This window comes from Aspergillus mulundensis, assembly GCF_003369625.1.
Source record: "Aspergillus mulundensis strain DSM 5745 chromosome Unknown scaffold_1, whole genome shotgun sequence".
NCBI classification, from domain to species: domain Eukaryota; kingdom Fungi; phylum Ascomycota; class Eurotiomycetes; order Eurotiales; family Aspergillaceae; genus Aspergillus; species Aspergillus mulundensis.
In genome coordinates, this window is record NW_020797889.1 from 2,032,871 (window position 1) to 2,050,230 (window position 17,360).

Here is a 17,360-nt window from a genome sequence, read left to right on the forward strand (position 1 = left end):
AATGCTTCGTGCTACATTGCTCCGCAACAATTGCTATTCCGCTGAACGGGCAATAAAAGATACTATGCCGCATAGATCTAGTGGCGAAAGTAAACCAATTTATCTCCACAATCCAGAGCCTTGCTGTTATATAGGCAGGGACTAGTTACTAGTAACCTAGAAGGTTGCACAGTAAGCAGGAACCAGGGACTGCTATGAGCTGGTGCCTCAGCCTTCAGGCAGAAGTCCGGAAAGTCGGCGATTGGCCCGCGTCTTGCTCTCCACAATGTATTCAGAACCTCAAACATTCCTACTAGTATCACCTACATTCTAATAATGAGAATTCATTCAAAAGAACAGATATATATGATATTTGCTGCTATTCCAAGTGCTTCAAGCGAGCTAGGCTCTTGCTCCCCCTCCTTGTCCTCTGCCAAGCCGAATGGTTCTTAAGATCGGATCCTGTCCGTGCTCGCATCTCCGCTCACTAAATCTTAGCAGCTCGAAAAGCTCCTGTCCAGATCTCTGCCTTAACCCTGATCTCCCGTCCTCAGCCTCACTTTGCTCCATCGTTGTCTTTGCATCCCAGTCCTACTCTCGTTGAAACTCTTCTCAGTCGCTCCTTAAGCTCGTTTTGCACTGGCCAATCGCTCACTTTCGCTGATCCGGATCTCAGCCCGTTCGTCCTCGAGCCCCTCCTATTTCGATCCCGCGGCCTCAGCGAGTCAGCTCGAATTAGCTTGGTAGAACGGGATATACCCAATCGACGGACGTCATCAATCGTTACCTGCTGCCACCTCTTTCCTCGACCGCTTCCCTTATCGCGCCTTCCTTTATAGTTCGACATACCATAGACGAAACTTTGTTTATCTTGAGGATATCGATTAAGCCCACTGCTTGCTCGACTCGGCAAATGCAGCCAAACATTCTACACATATCTGGGGACAGTGCAGCTTCTTAATCGCTCTTGGCCCCAACTTGTGATGGCGAACAACGCATTGAGCGTGAAAAGCAAGACTGCTGGCCCAAATCATTCACTCCGAATTACTCCCTCCAATTCTCCTTCGATCAGACCACCGACGCGCTCCGCTAAACCTTCCCTATATCAATCCGCCTTGTCGCTCCAGACGGTAATTGGCACGACGACAACTACACCTAATGGCTTCTCATATCACGATCAAAGCAACTCGTTTGCCTTTTGCGCTGGGTCCGCCGCTGTATTGGCGGAGGTGGACGAGAACAACAATTTGAAACAACGCTTCTTTCGTGCGCGACCAACAGCCATCAGTATCAATCCAATAACCTCGTTCTACAACCAGTGCACACCCCCGGCTACGCCTGATGCTAGAATAAAATCTCTGCCAGGTATCAAAGCCACACCCCACAACGGTAGCTACAATAGCTCACCGTCAACTGAAGCAGTGGACGGGTCTAGTCCCCGCGCATGGTCATCAAGGGAGAGGGTGAAGGCGGTCACCAGTGTTGCCATAAGCCCGAATGGGAGATTTCTTGCTCTAGGAGAGGTGAGTACAACGACGATCTGCTATCGATCCCTAAAATGACCATCTTAGACGGGCTACAACCCCCGAGTCCTGATATTTTCAACCGCAAAGGACGCACCTCCAGACGTCCCACTTTCGATACTCACGGAGCATACATTTGGTGTTCGTGCCCTTGCATGGAGCCCAAATTCGCAATATCTAGCAACCCTTGGGGATGTAAACGATGGTTTTCTTTTCGTATGGTCCATCGGCCTCAAAAATGGATCAGCAAAGCTCCACTCGACGAACAAATGCACAACCGTTGTTCGCGACATGACTTGGTTAGGCCAAGCTTTGATAACGTATGTATATCGGACGCTTTCTTTGATCATGTCCAGGTACTAAACATGCGACAGGGTGGGAGTTAGACACGTGAAAGTTTGGAGACTTCCAGATATCAGGCCTGTGTCTCCGTCCAAGTCTCGCACGAACACCGGCGAATCTTCCAACTTCGTCACGCCCAAGGCTCTATCTGGAAGGAACTGTGTGTTGAATGCGTTAGCTGACAGTATATTCACCAGCGTAGTTGGAATCTCTGATTCAGAGGCTATTGTCGGCACTGATTCAGGGGCACTCTGTCTTGTCGATGACAACGATGGCAACGCCAAGCTTACTCTCGTACAGCATATGGATTTCGGCATCACGTCACTAACAGCCGACTCGGACCGGGCTTGTATATGGATAGGTGGGCGTGGTAGACGTATACGGAGACGTGCGTTCGAGTCGCTGCGACCACCAAGCAATCTTCCATCTCCACGTTCCTTTAGTCGATCACCGACAGAGCCAAAGTCGAAGGAGCCAGCTATCACTTGCATTGGCTCCCTTGCCTCTCATATAATTACGGTGGACGGCACCAAAGCGATCCATGTCTATCCTGTCGATGACCTCACCGACGAAGGCGAACAGTGTGACACGGGAATTGCCATGCCGGCTCATCGAGACTCTGTTCTTGGTGTGGGACCGCTGAAGATACCAAATCATCTGAGTGCGGATTTCTTTACCTGGTCCAGCCGGGGTGTCGTCAAATTTTGGAACACCCAAGGCGAGTGCCGTGATTCGCGGACGGTCCCTGTTGAGCCATTTGCAGGCGGCGACGATGGCACCGCAAATGAGCTCAAGATATTGCGGACAAGTACGGACATGGGTCTGTTTGTATCCGGCGACAAAGTTGGCGTTCTACGGTATCTTACCTTGCAGTGCTTCAGTTTTGAGCCCTCTCGCTGACCTCTGTATAGTGTACTAGAAGGACAAGAGTGGAAGTGCGTGGACGAAGTCAGGGCCCACGGGGGCGAGATCACAGACATTGCCCTCTGTGAAACTACTGACTCGTGTGTGATTGCTAGCTCAGGTCGCGATCGGATGGTGCAGCTTTTTGAAAAGCGCGACAACAGCCTTCAGCTGATTCAGACCTTAGATGATCACGTCGGCGCAGTGACCCAACTTCTTTTTGTCAATCGAGGAGAGAGGCTACTATCTTCATCCGCGGATCGTACAGTTCTGATAAGAGAGCGTGTTACTCGTGAAACCGAAGGGAGTACCGCAATTGCCTACATGGTATCAAAAGTGATTACCTTGAGATCATCCCCGGTGTCAATGTCCCTCTCTCCGGATGACCCAGACACTGTCGTTTTCTCGACTGTGGATCGTTGCGTACACCAATACGACTGGACTTCCGGCCGTCACATCCACTCTTTCCGCGCTGCTGATTTCGAGTCGAATGATACAGTAATCATGGGTTCATTAACTGTGGCTTCTGCTATCCCCGGACAAACCCCTAGATTGCTTATAGGGGCCTCGGGAACAGACAAGTCAATCCGTGTATATGATATGGAAAAAGGTGCCTTTCTTACAGGCGAATTCGGCCACACGGAAGGTGTCAGCGACATTCAGCTGCTGGAAAGGGTTTCCGATGCGCCCAGAGATCAACCGGAGCGGATATTGATAAGCTCCGGCATTGACGGGGTAGTCATGATTTGGAACATATCAGTGCAATCACAGCAAACACCAGAAACTACGCAGGCAAGCTCCAACGACGAGGACGATGTTTCCTCAAAGGAGCCGACCTTATCTAGACCTCCTATACGGAAAGTGTTGTCCCGGCAAGACCTCGCAGGATATCAACGAACGGAGGGCTCAGGTTTGACCTCTGTTCCGGCACGCGACGGGCCGGAGCAGTCCCCGCTATTATTGCGCAGACTGTCGCGAGTATCTATCGTTCCAACACTGAAAAATGAGGGCTTGGTGCCAGCGACACCTCCCTCTGCACCGTCGCGTCGGTCGCCCACTTTGTCTGTTCGGCCAGAGAGGTTGCGAAATTCGCCGTCGCCACCCAGCCCAAAATCCACAGGTGCAAAAAAGACCATGGATTCACGCCGCCGCAACAATGGCCGCTGTTCGTCTCTCGATTTTCGGGCAAGGTCTCGAGCTTCTGGGAGAAGTGAATTCGGAAGTTTGAACATGTCAACTGAACAGGTTTGCCGCACTCTGAAAGCATACAGAAAGAAGCTCAACGGGTCGACTGAGTATTTACAATCTCAAAAAGAGCTAGAGCGAGAGCTAGGCCTCACGCTGCGCATTCTCAACTCACGGGCGAAAAAAGCTGAAACCCATAAAGGGGAGATTGAGACTGATAGCAGCGGCAAAGAAAATGAGAGAATTCCTCCACCTCCCCCCGTCCCGAGCAAAAGCGGACGCATACCCCGTCGGGTTCCGTCAACACCAAATCTGGGCCAAAAGAAATCGCCGAGGTATTCTCGTCGGCGCTCGCTTGACGCAGCAGGAGAAGGCTGATTTGCTCTGCGTTTTCTCTCTCATTCACACTCATTTACTTGATTTTCTCCTTTCCGATGGCGCTTCTTGGTAGTGTGGGACCTTTTTTGGAGTTAGTATCGATAGATCTTTGCATCATGCAAAGCGTGTGCTGCCAACGTTCTTTTGTCGTGTTGCGTTTTGTCTAGGCATAGCAGGTGTTGGGTTGTTTACGGGTACGGCTTTGCTTTTCTCTATCGCATCATGGGTCCTCCAGGACGTGAGAATTGCGGCCCTCAAAGGTTGCATTTCGTTGATTCTTGCTTTTGCCAATTCTGTCTTCTTTTCGAGCCAGCTTTGGCTTGGTGGTCTGGTTCTGGACCACGATAGGGTCTTACTTGATTTCCTGCTTGGTTCTAGATCTACCTGCGCAGGCTTCTAGACAGTTTCCACAATGATACCCATCTGCATACGATCCTCCGAAGCCTCTTTAGGCCGCCGGCTCTAGAGCCTATTGCTAGGTTGGTGCTAGGCTGTCCCATGTTGATATTATATGTACACAAGGTCGGTTCCGTAAAGAACCTTACTAGGCTTCAAGGTGCGATGACCAATCCACTAAGTGTTGGCTCAACAAGTCTACGCCAGTGGCACATGCCGCTCATACTCGGATAGCCACATCGTAAGAAACGATTATTATGGTCTAATAAGGAGAATGAACTAGTGGCTCGATGTTGGTGGCACGTGTTACACTATTTCACATGCTACCGTCAGTTAGTCAGGGTTTGGCCATGGCGGGACCCTATTTCGCCCTTCCTCCAGATTATGCTTCATACTCTTAACAGCCTCAAGTAATTCTATAACCACCCGGCGCTGGTTTTCTTTCATGATGTCGGCCTAAATCACAGTTCTCTAGGCATGCACATAGATATATAAATTCCAGGCCTTCACATTCGACTTCCACCTTCCACTGTAGAAAATATAGAACGCCAGTTCAATTCAAGAGCTCGACGAAATTGAGTGTGATGTTGCTCAAGCACCCTTAGAACTAGGTTGAAGCTTCGCAAAATTCTTCCTGAGAAGCCTACCCAGCTCCCCACGGTCATCGCCTATCAAATCCGCCAGCCCAATCGCCTTCCCCGCCCACCGCCGACAGTCTCCATCCGCAGAGATCAGGAAGAACTCGACTGCGCGATTGAATGCCGTTGTTGCAAGCCATTGGACCTCGTCTTTCGGGTAAGTGATGGAGTTGGAGTTAGACTTCGAGTCTGGTTCGCGGCGAGCAAGCATGAGGGCTTGGTCGAGGACGGACTCGGCGAGAATGTACTCTTCTGCTTGTAGTGAGAGGGAGAAGAGGCAGCGGAGATGGCGGGGGAAGTACTCGGCGAAGTTTGGGGAGTTGGTGCTGAGAAATGGCGAGGGCGAGGAGTGGAATGTTCGGATTATTTGCTGTGATTGGGTTGCATGTTTAGTGAGTGTTTGGCTAGTTAGATGTAGTTATATGCCTGGCGTACCTTGACGGCTTTTGATAAGTATGACGAAGGAGCCCCGGAACGAAGAAGGCAGTCGAGGAAGACCGAGCTGAGTTTGGCGCCTACGACGGGGTTTGAAGTCTCGATTATCGTTGTGAGGTCACCCCATTGATGAAGGTGGACAGCGGCTTCGAAGTCGAATGATAGGATAATGCGGTATCTGTCTAGCCATGTGTGCTCGTGTGACTTTATGATCGAATCAATGCCTAGAGATTGGATATAGATTTGAAATTGTTTGATGGCTTCGCGGGCTTCTCTGTAATGCCGTTCCTAAATAATGGTTAGCTTGGAACACGGAGGGGATACATCCATATACTTTTCTGGTAGATTTCTTTTCGTTTCGAGCTTCTGTAACTACAATCATAGATCGGAGGAAAGTGCATTTTAGATAGTGTTCTAGGAGATCAGTATTTGGCTCTTTCTTTGTGTTCTTCTGATCTAGCTCCATGAACTGCGCGGGATATTAGCATAGAGTTGCAGAAATGCGTTGAAGACATCACCTTGGTGGATATATTGAGCAACTTGACAATATTCGGCAGTGGTGACAGTTTATATAATTCGAGCGCGATACCGTAGCTTTTACAAGCGAGCCAGCGTAACTCATCGGACGAAAATGGCTCCCTTTGACCGGTGTCGGCTGCGGTCAATGCTAAGCGATGATTAGCTATATCCATCTCATTGAAGACTAAGTGGACTTACCTGACTCTAGCAAAGAGCTTACGGGCCCGAGCGAGTCTTCATGGTTCGCTGTGTTCTCGCGTACAGCACATATGACGTCGAGCAGCAATTGGGGAATCTGCAGTCGTCCAAAACCGCTGTCATCCAGAGCTGCCATGACACCCTCAAGGCTTTGCAGCGCTATACATGTCTTTCCTAGCTGTAGCGCATCCGCTACGCAGGACCAGATGTACGTGGCTTCTGCGCCTTGTCTGCAGAGTAACTGAATGTAGATAATGGCTTTAACCTTCTCAGCCAAAGTGCACGCTATAAGTAAAGAAAGCTCATGACTTACCGAGAGATGCATCATCTGCGAGAAGAGCCAGTCTGTACATCAGATACAGCGTGAGCGGGCATGATTTGCAGTCATCTGGTATTTCGTCGAATACCTGGCGCGCGGTAGAGGGGTCATACTTCTCCAAGACACAGAGGATGAGCTTTCTGTGGCACGTTAGTCGAGAAAAGGCGCGCGCCATTGTATCATACCGGAAGGACTTGGTTTCAATGTCTGGAGCCTGCTTGAACATAGGTTGCTGTAGAAGGAAACGGCACCATTGTTCTGCTGTGGAGGTTGAACCTTTTGATAGCATTGTGTCAATATACTTCCAGATGAGCTGCTTCCTGTCAGTATCTGGGACATCACGGCATTGTGCAAGGCTTACGATTAGAGACGCCTGCGTCGCATCTTCGCTCGGCTTGCTCAAGCCACAATCCGTCAATACCTGCGCTGCTGCTTCAGCTAGCCTCGGGCATTTATCCTCACTGGGGCCGGTGCCCGTCAATGTCCAGATGACTGAGACGAAGATCTTCTCCATCCATTGCTCTTTGGTACTCAGATCAAGAGCCGCGAGCTTGCTCAGTAGTTGCCCACAGGCTTCAACGAAAAGTTGCGGACTTGGAGGTGTCAGTCATAGTCAGAAGCACAAATAAGGGGCTGTACTTGCCTCAAGCTTCCCAGCTTCATGACATAGTGGTAAACTCTGCAGAAACAAGTTAGTCAGGAGCGACTATCGCACAGGGGTACTCGCATCTTGACTCCTGCATCGTCGTCACCCATTTCCTTGATTGAGTACTTGAGTGCTGCTTCATTGTAAGCCACTATCGGCCGCAATTGTAGGCCGCGTAATGGCTTACTTTCGAAATATTCTTCGTTCGGTGCATCCTTGTTGAGGACCTCGAGGGAGAACACCAGGACAGGGAAGGAATCGCCGTACTCCTGAGGCGGGGATTAGGGGGACACACCACTCGAATGCTGTACTTACAGTTCTCAACAGGTCCAGGGCTCTGCGAAGCTCATTCTGGGAGGCTGCGGTAGTAAGATGAAGGTTGGACCGTGCTGCCGTGGTTAGTATAAAACAGCATTATGAGCGCGGTATCCCACCATAAGCATGCAAGACCAACAGCCTCTTGTCCTTCAGCCCCAGCGCAACATCCTGGCTTATATCGCTCGGCCACATCTCGCATACCTTCAGGGCCCTGGCCAGCCACGTCGATGCCTTGTCAAACTGACCAGCCTTGAGCGCCGACTCCCCAATCGTATAGCATATATCCACGATGACCCTCTGTTGCTCCGTCGATTTGGACTCTGGGATCTTCGTAAACATGTGGTCTGCAATGTGTAGCCGTTTCTGGGCCCAAGCCTTTCATCTGCCTGTCAGCAGGGCTTGCTATTTGACAGTCATTGCTGCTCACCAGATATACACGTAGCATGTAGTATTCAGTGGCAACGATCTCAGACTTGACGATCTCGGTATCGGGCTTAGATCTCTCGATCAGATCTAATCTGGCAGCGGCCGATTCCATCATCTTCTGTGCCAGACTGATAAGATCGTGCTCTGATCTTCTTTTTAACATGATCCACGCAGGCCAGACAGGCTGGACCCCAGATGGAAACGACATACCTATGCAAGCCTTGACAACCTTGAACGAAAGTTCAAGACTTCGATAGTTACCTAAGCCGCGCAAAAACAAGCGGTCAGTCCTCGTTTGCCAGTGCGTACCCAGTGGATGTAGGTACTCGTACCCGGACCTGTCGTCGGTGCGGCGGCATCTAGCATTGAGTAGGCGAGAGCTCTCACTGCTGCCCTTTAGCAGAGGCAAGAGACATCGCCGTTAATAGTACCTTTGCATAGTAGTACGGCATCATTATTCTCATCGGTAGTTCGCAATTGCAGTAGGCGAATGTTCCATAGCTTTGTTCCTTCGTTATCTAGTTGCCGGCGAGTAGACGGGGAAATAGAGTCTGCAACGAGGGGAAGCCGACGCAAGGTCTTCTCGAGCAACTCCAGGGTCTCTTGGTTGAGAGCTGTAGTACCGGGAACGTCATTTTGGGTGAGTTGGTTATGGAGGCCCGCGGCAAGAGCTGGAAAGAGAGTATGACGGATCAGCATGCCGTTCGTACACATTATATAGGCTTACCCAGTATAGCTTGTAATTGGTCTTTCAGTTTGATAGAGTGCTTTGCTGCCATAGCGTTGAGGTAGTTTATGAGGCAATACTTTGAGGACGGAGGGAACAATACTTGAAAAGGAATCCCAAGGGGTAGGCACATGATCACTCTCGGTAGGTGTAGATACATAGAATTTGGAACAGGCAGACCCAACTGAAAGTCGAAAGGTTCTTTGCGGCAAAAATGTGATGACAAAAAATATCCTTTCAGCAAGAATATAATACAGCACTTCGCAGTAGCCATGGTATATACGAAAGTCAATATGTAGAGTCGAATATGATTGCGACCCGGGCAATAAAAGGAAAGCAAACCAGTACCCGATAAATGTACCCAATAGTCCCATAACGCCAATTTGTGAAATGGCATTTGCCTAAACTATTTGCTATCTCGCTGTGATGGTAGGAAGTTCCCGACAATAAGAGATGGACTGGAAGCAACCGAGTCAGAGAGGTCGCACCAAGCCTGGTAATAATAGGTCACTTACATGTTGTGATTGTCTCTCCGGATAGTGAATGAGAAGCAGCACGGTATCCCTTCGCTCGGAGTGGTGGCATTCGGATTTTTCAAGGTGCAGCTCGTGAGCATCGCTTTTTGGGTGTTATCAAAGGCGATGGCGCCGAATTTCTCCCAGTAGCTCACAAGCTGATCTTCCACAATGATTTCATGAATAGCCAGCTTACCCTGTATAGGAACAACGTCAGAATAGTACTGAGAAGGAAATGGTCTTGACAGCTCACGTCTCTGAGAACCTCGATGGGAACGCCGATTAACTCCGCCATTTCCTTATTACCACGGAAAATTTCACCCGTTCGCCTCCAGCAGCACGCGGGTATCGCCATACTGGCAAAAACACGATCGTATTCCATCAAGCTTCGCTCGAACCACATCTCCACCAGTATGAGTTCGATATCCGTCAACTTCTGCATCCTGTCGCGGAATTTGGGCCGGAACTTGTCTAGTTGCCGAGCAATCTTTTGTCGCGAGGACAGCTGAAGGTGCTTCTCCATGTAAGAGCTCAGCCTTGCATAACCCTTGACGTAGTTGAACGGCCGCAATAGACCGGCGTCGTATTTTGCTTTGAGAAGTTTATTCATGCGCTCTTCTGGTGGATCGGATCCGGCGGGGTCTGCAGCCGTCATATAATACGTTTCCCTTGCTTTGTCGTTTCCAATCATAGTCCCCGAAGTAGTGTCGCCCTGATTCTGCTGGTTTTGCGGTGGTTGCAGAGGTTGTGCCTGCTGAAGTAGCGATGTACTGGGCCCTCCCAGCACAGCCATGGAGTTGATTAACGTTGGATCTGAATACATTCTCTGCATATCGTCGTTCTGGAAAATGCTGCCATCGTCTAAGAGACTGTTGCTGAGGAAGTCACCTAAAAGATTGTATTCGTTCGTAACTTCCGGCGCGTTGAACATATAAGAAGGGTGGAAAGTATGCATGTCTTGGAACTGGTTTTGGCCACTGACCCAGTCATTGTATCCGAGAACTACAAAGCTATCAGCAAGGCGCCCGAGTGAAGAGTATGCGAAACTGGACAAACGCTTACGCTGCTGTTGAGAAGTAACACCCATGTTTTGGCTTGTAGAAGAAGACATGGGCCCCGGTTGCACCGCATTCATAGAGGACGAAGTAAGGCCAAGGGGCCCGTCGCCCAGAATCTGCTGGCCTGCAGCATCTTGAATATCAACCTTCCGGGGCATGGCGTGGACATTCGAGTACTCGTTATTCGAAGAGCCCTCCTCGTCTGCAGCAGACTGCTCGTGCTCACTACGCGATCGCTTCGATGGTTCTCTCGGTTCGTCATGACACAGGTGTCCGATATTGCGCTTTATACATCGAGTGCAGGGTCGTTCCTTGATTTACGGAAAGAGGATAGTCAGCAACAATTCGTGTTCTTCCATCCTGCGATACGTTTCACAAGGACTCGCGTGCGGGTATAATTCAAGGTATGTCTTACCGAATCGCAAGTCATATGCTGTAACACGTGAGCAAGGGGCCTTCCGTCAGCAAAGGAATACCAATGAAGATCTGGATCGGAGGGGTGTTTGAGCACCCGAGCTCATATTTCTTTTTCACATCCCAGCAACAGAGGGAGGGTGAGGGGCTGTAAAGAGAGGGGCCGATGGTGAAGAAGAAAAACCCCCACGGGGTGATAGGCTTACCGATCGCCGACAATAGACGCATGCTGCAAGCGTAGCACATTGATTAGCAACGTGGTCTGGATGTTGTAGGCGGAGCAGACGTAGGGAACCGCTGTCGTGGCCTGCCAGGATGTGAGCTCTTACCATGATTGACCTTGCGCCGTTTCTTCGGGCTGGTGCGTGGCCCCGCAGGAGTGCTACTTTCGGCCTTTGGAGCTGGCGATGTTTGCGCGCTTTCCTTTGCATTTGAGTCGCTTTTTCTGACCGCGGTCCCATCTGGGATGTTGCTCGAGGTTGGATTTTCCACCGCTCCATTGCTGGCGTGTTGATCTGGGGCGACACCCGGTTGCGCAGTAGTTTTCTCCGTCATTGATCGCGAGGCGCAAAGCTGTTGCGCAGAGACCGGCTCGCTGCTGTCGCGATCGCTGTTCGGTCGGGAACACAGGGGACAGAGTGAGATGGGCACTTGCAGGCACCGACGTTGGTTGAGCCGAAGGGAGGACGAGCAACCATCGGTTCAGCTGCACACTAGTAACGGCGAAGCTGGAGATACATGCGACCACAATTTCCCCGCCGATTCAGCGGGACTCGCAGGCACTTTGGGCTTGGGCTCTGGCACTACTCTGGCAGAGTGGGCTCTCAGTCTCGGCAGCCAAATTCAATTCCCGGCGTTCTCCGCATTGGGAATCGCCGCTCTTTTAAAGGCGGCTCAGCGACACGGCTCAGCCTCGGAAAGATCTTGCCTACGGTACTCTGTGCCGAACTCATGTGCGGCCAAATGCCTCGGTTTTATTAACTATATATCAGGTTCATATTCTCAGGCTTTTTTCTTGAGCATACGTCAGAATTGGGAGCAGTTTCAATTCCTCTGCTCTCCAAAGCGGTCCGTGAGCATGGAGATCCGCTGGGCCGGTTATGGTCAAAGCTACGTAGCTTCAGACAGCATGCGTTCAACCTCAAAACTGGCTAACAAACGCTCCGATCAACTGTATACTCTCTATTTTGAGGGCAGGCGTTGGCTTGCTCCAATACCAAAACCTGGTTCACCCGGGAAGTTTCATGTTGTTGCATGTTTCATCACAGTGTATCCAACGCGCAAGGTACTTATCTTGCAAGAGTTTGGTTGCTGTAGCCTGCCGTCTTACACCGCAGCTCAACGGTTGAAGGACCGCGCTGCCTGGGCCATCAAACGGTCGCACATTTGGATAGGGGGCGGTTTCGCTGACTCGCCGGGTTCATGTGCATGTACAATGCTGATCTTGAAAAGCTTAGTTTTAGGAGCATGCCTTGGACGCTTCAATTGCTCACTCAAGGCAACCTCAGTCATCAGGCAGAGTTGCTAGAGTGAGCGCCGTTTGTGACCGTTTGATGGCATCATTAAGTCCAGCAAGAGGGGCTGTGTTGCTTTGCATCGATTTCAGGTGGTTGTTCAGCTGCTTTAGTAGACCTGACACTTCCGGGTCGGTCTCGAGCTAGAGAACAACACGTCAGACAAGGGCACATAGATGAGCATCCAGGTACCTACCTCACTAAAGTCCAGCGAGTCCTTTGCGAAAGAGAGGTTGAACCCGGAAGGCGCTTTGGTTTGTTTCTCGGATCCATCTTGGAGCTGTCGGAGAACAGGATGCTCCTGCCATCAATTAGCGACACACCAAAGCCAATGGCGGCAGAACAGCATACATTCTTCATCTGCCTCTTCCGATCTGACTCGGCGCGCTTAGCGTTTTTCTCCAGCTCCTGCAACTGCTTTGTTTCCTTTGCGAGAAGGGCCTCCTCCTTCGCAATCTCATTATTCAGCAGATCGATACTGTCGTTCATCGTAGACAGAGAGGCCTCTAGCGCGCTCTGAATAAGCATGTCAGTATGTCTGCATCCGCAGCTAAATTGAAGAGACACACATGTTCCTTAAGGGCCGCTTCGTACTCGAACACGGAGTCTTTCGTCATCGGGGGAAACGGCATTCGCGGCAGTCGCTTTCCAAGACTAAGACACACCATATCAATCAGCAACATGCACAAATAGCAAAACGCGCAGGTACATACTTTTTCACAACAGCCTGGACAGCTGCCTGAGCTTCGTAGCGTTTCCGCTCATTCTGTTGCCGGACGATAACAGGACGTTCAAGAGCTCGTAGCATGTCACGGATTTTGTCTTGCGTCGGTTCTGGAAGCGTAGACCATTTGGATTTGATTGTTCTCTCTGATATATGCCGCACTTGAGGCTTCAGGTAGGCGTAGGACTTCTTGCGCCGACTGTTCTTGTCTTGGTCGGGCGCATCGTCGGAATGCTTGCGTTTTGGAGGCATCGTGAAGAGTCGAGTGTCACCTGAGCTTCCTCTGGGAATATATTCGTATGCGTGTCAGAAGGAGGTTATGATTAAACTTCAATTTGCATATTATTTGAGGGGTTGCGGAGTGCGGACTGTTAAATGCCCCCGGACGCGCCAAGCAGCATAACAGCTGGAGTCACCTGCGCATATCCAGCATAACAAACATTACGGAGTACGCTAATCCGCTTTGGAATAGCAGCTTGGACCACCTACAACCTCTCCTCATTCATAGATTTTCACATGTTTCAGTCTGGTTGATCTAAGCTCTGTGAGATGATGTCATCATATTCTTCTCTATTCATCATATCATTATAATGTACTATTCACATTGAGGGTTGTAGCAATGGTGCTGGGTATAAACATCAACCCGATGTCAATAAAATATAGGAGAGGTACCATATCCTGGACCAAGATTGCAGCGAGGTGAACGCCTATAGTTTCGCCAGTAGAGCCCGCATCCCGCGGGGCCACCAGAACGCTAAACTGCTTCAATCAAGCCTGAAAAAGAAGACCAAGGGGGTCTGGTAGGAAGCAAAGGGGTCATCATCATGTAATTATCATTCTCATGGCCGCATCATCTCATCAGATTGTTCCTGCCATTTGAAAGCAACATTATGTCCAGTTGCTTTTTCAGCTGCTCATTGCCTGTTATGATATCCTCCAGCCAGTCGGCGGCCTGGGTGAGCACAGCGCTCTTGCTGAATCCCCCACCTCTTAACCCGGGAACAAGTGTGCACAGATCATCAAACCCTTGTTTGATGAGGTTTCTCCGCTTCTGTTCTGAGTGTATGTGATTGCTTCGTTTTTGCTCTTCTGTCAAGTTCTCTCGGGGCTTTGAGCTTTGTGATGGTCTCGACTTGCGAACTGTGTCAGTGGAGAGTCGTCTACCAGAGCCCTTGGAGCGTTTTGTCCGTTGCTTGGAAGTAATCCCATCAGAAATTTCATCGTCTTCCTCTTTGACCAATAGTCTTTGTTTCTTCTTCGGATGCGACAAGTCTTCTATGCTGTCGACGTAGTCTTTTCGCAATCCGCTGTTCTGATTGATCGCTTCAGATTCGAACGGAATAGTTTGATGGCTTACACGACGATCCGGCGTCGGTGGTCGTGTATTGGCGGCGCTGCTTTGTCGTTCTAGGCATTGTAATTTCTCCATCATTTCCTTCGTCCGTTGTTCCTCATCAGGCTGATCAGGAGGCGCCACATATCCCCTATCCATGAAGCTAGAATCGGAGCCCCAGTGCAATGGCTGGACTTTGGCGGTCATTTGTCGCTCAGCTGAGATTGGCTCTTGCACGTCGAAGAACATTTCCGTAGTGTGATACCCAGCTGATATATGTGCTCTAGAGGATACGCTGGTCCGCCTGTCCGGCATATGGCCAGTGTGTTGCCGCTCTTTACCGGTCCCATTGAGTTGTAAGTAGTCGACATTAGAGAATGCGAGCGGTTGATTCCCATAAGCGGAGTTGGTCTCGCTGTTGTTCATCCCGTTCTGGAAGAGCATAGACGCGGCACTCACTACTTCCGGGTTCGGCTGCTCGGGCATATTTCCAAAGGACTTTTCAACGCTCCGATGAGAGAATGACGGCGGGTGAAGAGGAGGAAGGGAAGAGGTAGAGCCTTCGAACGTTGGCGGCAGTTCATTTGACCAGTCAAAGCCCGAGAGGAAAGTGCCGTTCGTGTCATTTTGCGAGGCCGGAAACCAGAAGTCGTTCGAGAAAGGGTTAGTGTTTATCGTGGTGAGGAAATTATCAAGCATGTTCGATTCGGTATCATTAAGGAGCGGCGGACCGACAGGTGAAGCTGGAGCAGGTTCGTAGGGTATGTCCTCAGGGAAATCATGGAAAGAATCTGCAAGCAAGAGATATGATTAGAGTCAATACAGTCAAATCCAGTAAAATGATGAAGACTCACAGCCAAACATTTGTGCTGAATTATTGCGTACATGTCGGCCTTGCGCACCATTTGGGGGATTCATGCTCATCATTGCAACCTCGTCAGAAGGATATAATGGAAGTATATTTGGAGGATATGCAAGTTATCGTGCACCGACATCTACTGGTGCAGGTAGCGAGCGACATACAAGCCGACTCAGCATACCTTGACCCGCAGCTGTGCAGGCGATCGCAAATGCTGTTTCGATGCTTCCGTATGCGCGGTGAGAAAGTTCCTCGAGGAGTTGGGATAATTTGAAGCTCAAGGTCGACGTCGCCCGCTGAACAGGGCACTGGGCAAGAAGCTTCTTTGTGTATGCAGGAAGACGGTGCTGTAGGTTTTGAGAGAGGGAAAGTGAAAAAGTGTATATGTAATAACCAGGCCACGGTTCAAAAGTTGAGGACAAAGAAATTATAGCACGAAGTTAAATCCAGTTAGAAATAAGCGCGCATCCCCCACAGTCATCAGGAAGCCAGAGGCGATGAAGAACTGAATATAGCAATAGGGTTGATGGCAGAGGTGATGCGCAAGGCATAATCACATGCCAGCAGTCCTGGGCTCTTTCTAGCTCCCGTGACTAACCCCAATACAAATTACGGCGGTCTTGCCGGCCATGGCCGCCACTACTACTGCCTACTCCGTAGACGGACCCTCGACCTCGGACGAACTTCCTTGGAGACGCCGGATTTAGCATCCCTTGCGAGGTCCTTTATCAACCCCGTCCAATGACACTGTGGTTGTACTTCTATCTTTTCAATTCTCCTAGGAACCTCTTCCCTGCTTTTTGCCTTTTTGCTGTTACTATTCATTTACACCTGAATCGCCCGCCACAAGTCTTTTCGTGGCACAACAGCCCGCCGCCAAATTGGGCTTGTTGATTCTATCCAGGACTACGGAGACTGCCCCACTGCACCCTAAGGAACTCCTACTCCTGGGCGTGCCACAACCGCGTACCTGGCATCCTGCACCCCCGGATTTTGACGAGACCTGTGGATAATTGCCATCTGCCGGGCGGATTTTGGCGGAGAGCTACCCCTGAACCAATTTGTCTTGACACCAGCTTTCTCCAGTGTCGGAGGCGACGTCGGCTCGCGTAGCACGGCACACGGTAGATCATACCTAAGGATCCTCCCCAGGCAATCTAGGGGCTAGGGCCAACTTCAGTAGATTGCCTGAGCCTACAAACGTACGGGGTGATCACTCGGATATTGAGGATCTTCGCTCTTCCCCGAAGAACTTAACGCTTTGGTCACGTCCCCAGAAGCAGCATATCTACTCAGACTGTACGACTCATCAGTGTACGATGATTGGGTACTTAGGTCATGGTCGGAGCGCGCTGACTCTACTTCACAGGCCGTTATACTGCAATTATCCTACTTCGTTAGCTGTCATGAACTAGAGGATTCGAGACGCGATGGATCCTGCTGCGCTCATTCGCAGGCACCATCGAACCGCGCGACTACTCAAGCCGTAAGTACTACCTTTTGTGGGAGCTGTGTTACTTCTATGCAACTTGGAGGGTACGCAACCGTGCCACTGGTGCTGAAGCATTGTTGATTGGTATTGGAATGTTTATCCAGAGTTCTGCGAGCTTATGCGTTGGGATATTTGTCTTCAGCGACGCCTAAGATCATAGCGTGCCTGCGGCGCCTCTGGAGCAATAATGACTGGAGCTACCGACGGAAATTGGAGGAGGTATGTATCTCCCCCCATCCCGTCTGGCTTCCTATGTAGCAAAGATCATGGATATCCTTCTATACCAGGCTATCCGGTCTAAGCCTATGTTGCCCTCGTTTGTCCGATGCGGAAAGTAATATTAATGCCTTACGTACACAGTTGGTCCGAGTGCTAGCGGGCACACTGCGCCTGGAAAGCTTCCCGACTTTCTGTGGAGTGCTTGTTGGGGGATCAACTTTTCTCCCACTGCTGACTTTAAGAGTCTTACAAACCGTTTGTCGTAGACTTGGCTCAGACCCCAAGAGCTTAAGCTCCAGG

At 50.3% G+C, this 17,360-nt stretch overlaps 5 protein-coding genes across 5 annotated transcripts; 1 reads left to right on the forward strand and 4 right to left on the reverse strand.

Moving 5' to 3' along the window:
- Nucleotides 1-962: 962 nt before the first annotated feature.
- On the forward strand, nt 963-4,310 carry DSM5745_02175 (WD40 repeat domain-containing protein; the record flags this gene model as incomplete). Its single annotated transcript, XM_026744191.1, has 4 exons — nt 963-1,502; nt 1,551-1,822; nt 1,877-2,701; nt 2,756-4,310. 4 exons carry the CDS (start codon nt 963-965, stop codon nt 4,308-4,310), a joined length of 3,192 nt encoding a protein of 1,063 aa, XP_026607354.1.
- A 987-nt stretch (nt 4,311-5,297) lies between these two features.
- DSM5745_02176 (uncharacterized protein) lies at nt 5,298-8,984 on the reverse strand (the record flags this gene model as incomplete). Its single annotated transcript, XM_026744192.1, has 17 exons — nt 5,298-5,714; nt 5,780-6,067; nt 6,114-6,248; nt 6,298-6,446; nt 6,497-6,754; nt 6,810-6,955; nt 7,001-7,128; nt 7,177-7,408; nt 7,531-7,594; nt 7,649-7,730; nt 7,777-7,850; nt 7,896-8,154; nt 8,207-8,349; nt 8,416-8,466; nt 8,538-8,591; nt 8,637-8,876; nt 8,933-8,984. The coding sequence occupies 17 exons, from the start codon at nt 8,982-8,984 to the stop codon at nt 5,298-5,300; spliced, it is 2,772 nt and encodes a 923-aa protein (XP_026607355.1).
- A 459-nt stretch (nt 8,985-9,443) lies between these two features.
- Nucleotides 9,444-11,474, reverse strand: acuM (gluconeogenesis transcription factor RDS2; the record flags this gene model as incomplete). Its single annotated transcript, XM_026744193.1, has 5 exons — nt 9,444-9,644; nt 9,701-10,449; nt 10,510-10,789; nt 10,921-10,938; nt 11,259-11,474. The coding sequence occupies 5 exons, from the start codon at nt 11,472-11,474 to the stop codon at nt 9,444-9,446; spliced, it is 1,464 nt and encodes a 487-aa protein (XP_026607356.1).
- Nucleotides 11,475-12,423: 949 nt separating this feature from the next.
- Nucleotides 12,424-13,409, reverse strand: DSM5745_02178 (uncharacterized protein; the record flags this gene model as incomplete). The annotated part of the gene is made up of 5 exons (XM_026744194.1): nt 12,424-12,576; nt 12,630-12,734; nt 12,785-12,949; nt 13,003-13,087; nt 13,147-13,409. 5 exons carry the CDS (start codon nt 13,407-13,409, stop codon nt 12,424-12,426), a joined length of 771 nt encoding a protein of 256 aa, XP_026607357.1.
- Nucleotides 13,410-14,007: 598 nt separating this feature from the next.
- On the reverse strand, nt 14,008-15,354 carry DSM5745_02179 (basic helix-loop-helix domain-containing protein; the record flags this gene model as incomplete). The annotated part of the gene is made up of 2 exons (XM_026744195.1): nt 14,008-15,281; nt 15,345-15,354. 2 exons carry the CDS (start codon nt 15,352-15,354, stop codon nt 14,008-14,010), a joined length of 1,284 nt encoding a protein of 427 aa, XP_026607358.1.
- Between the last annotated feature and the right edge of the window lie 2,006 nt (nt 15,355-17,360).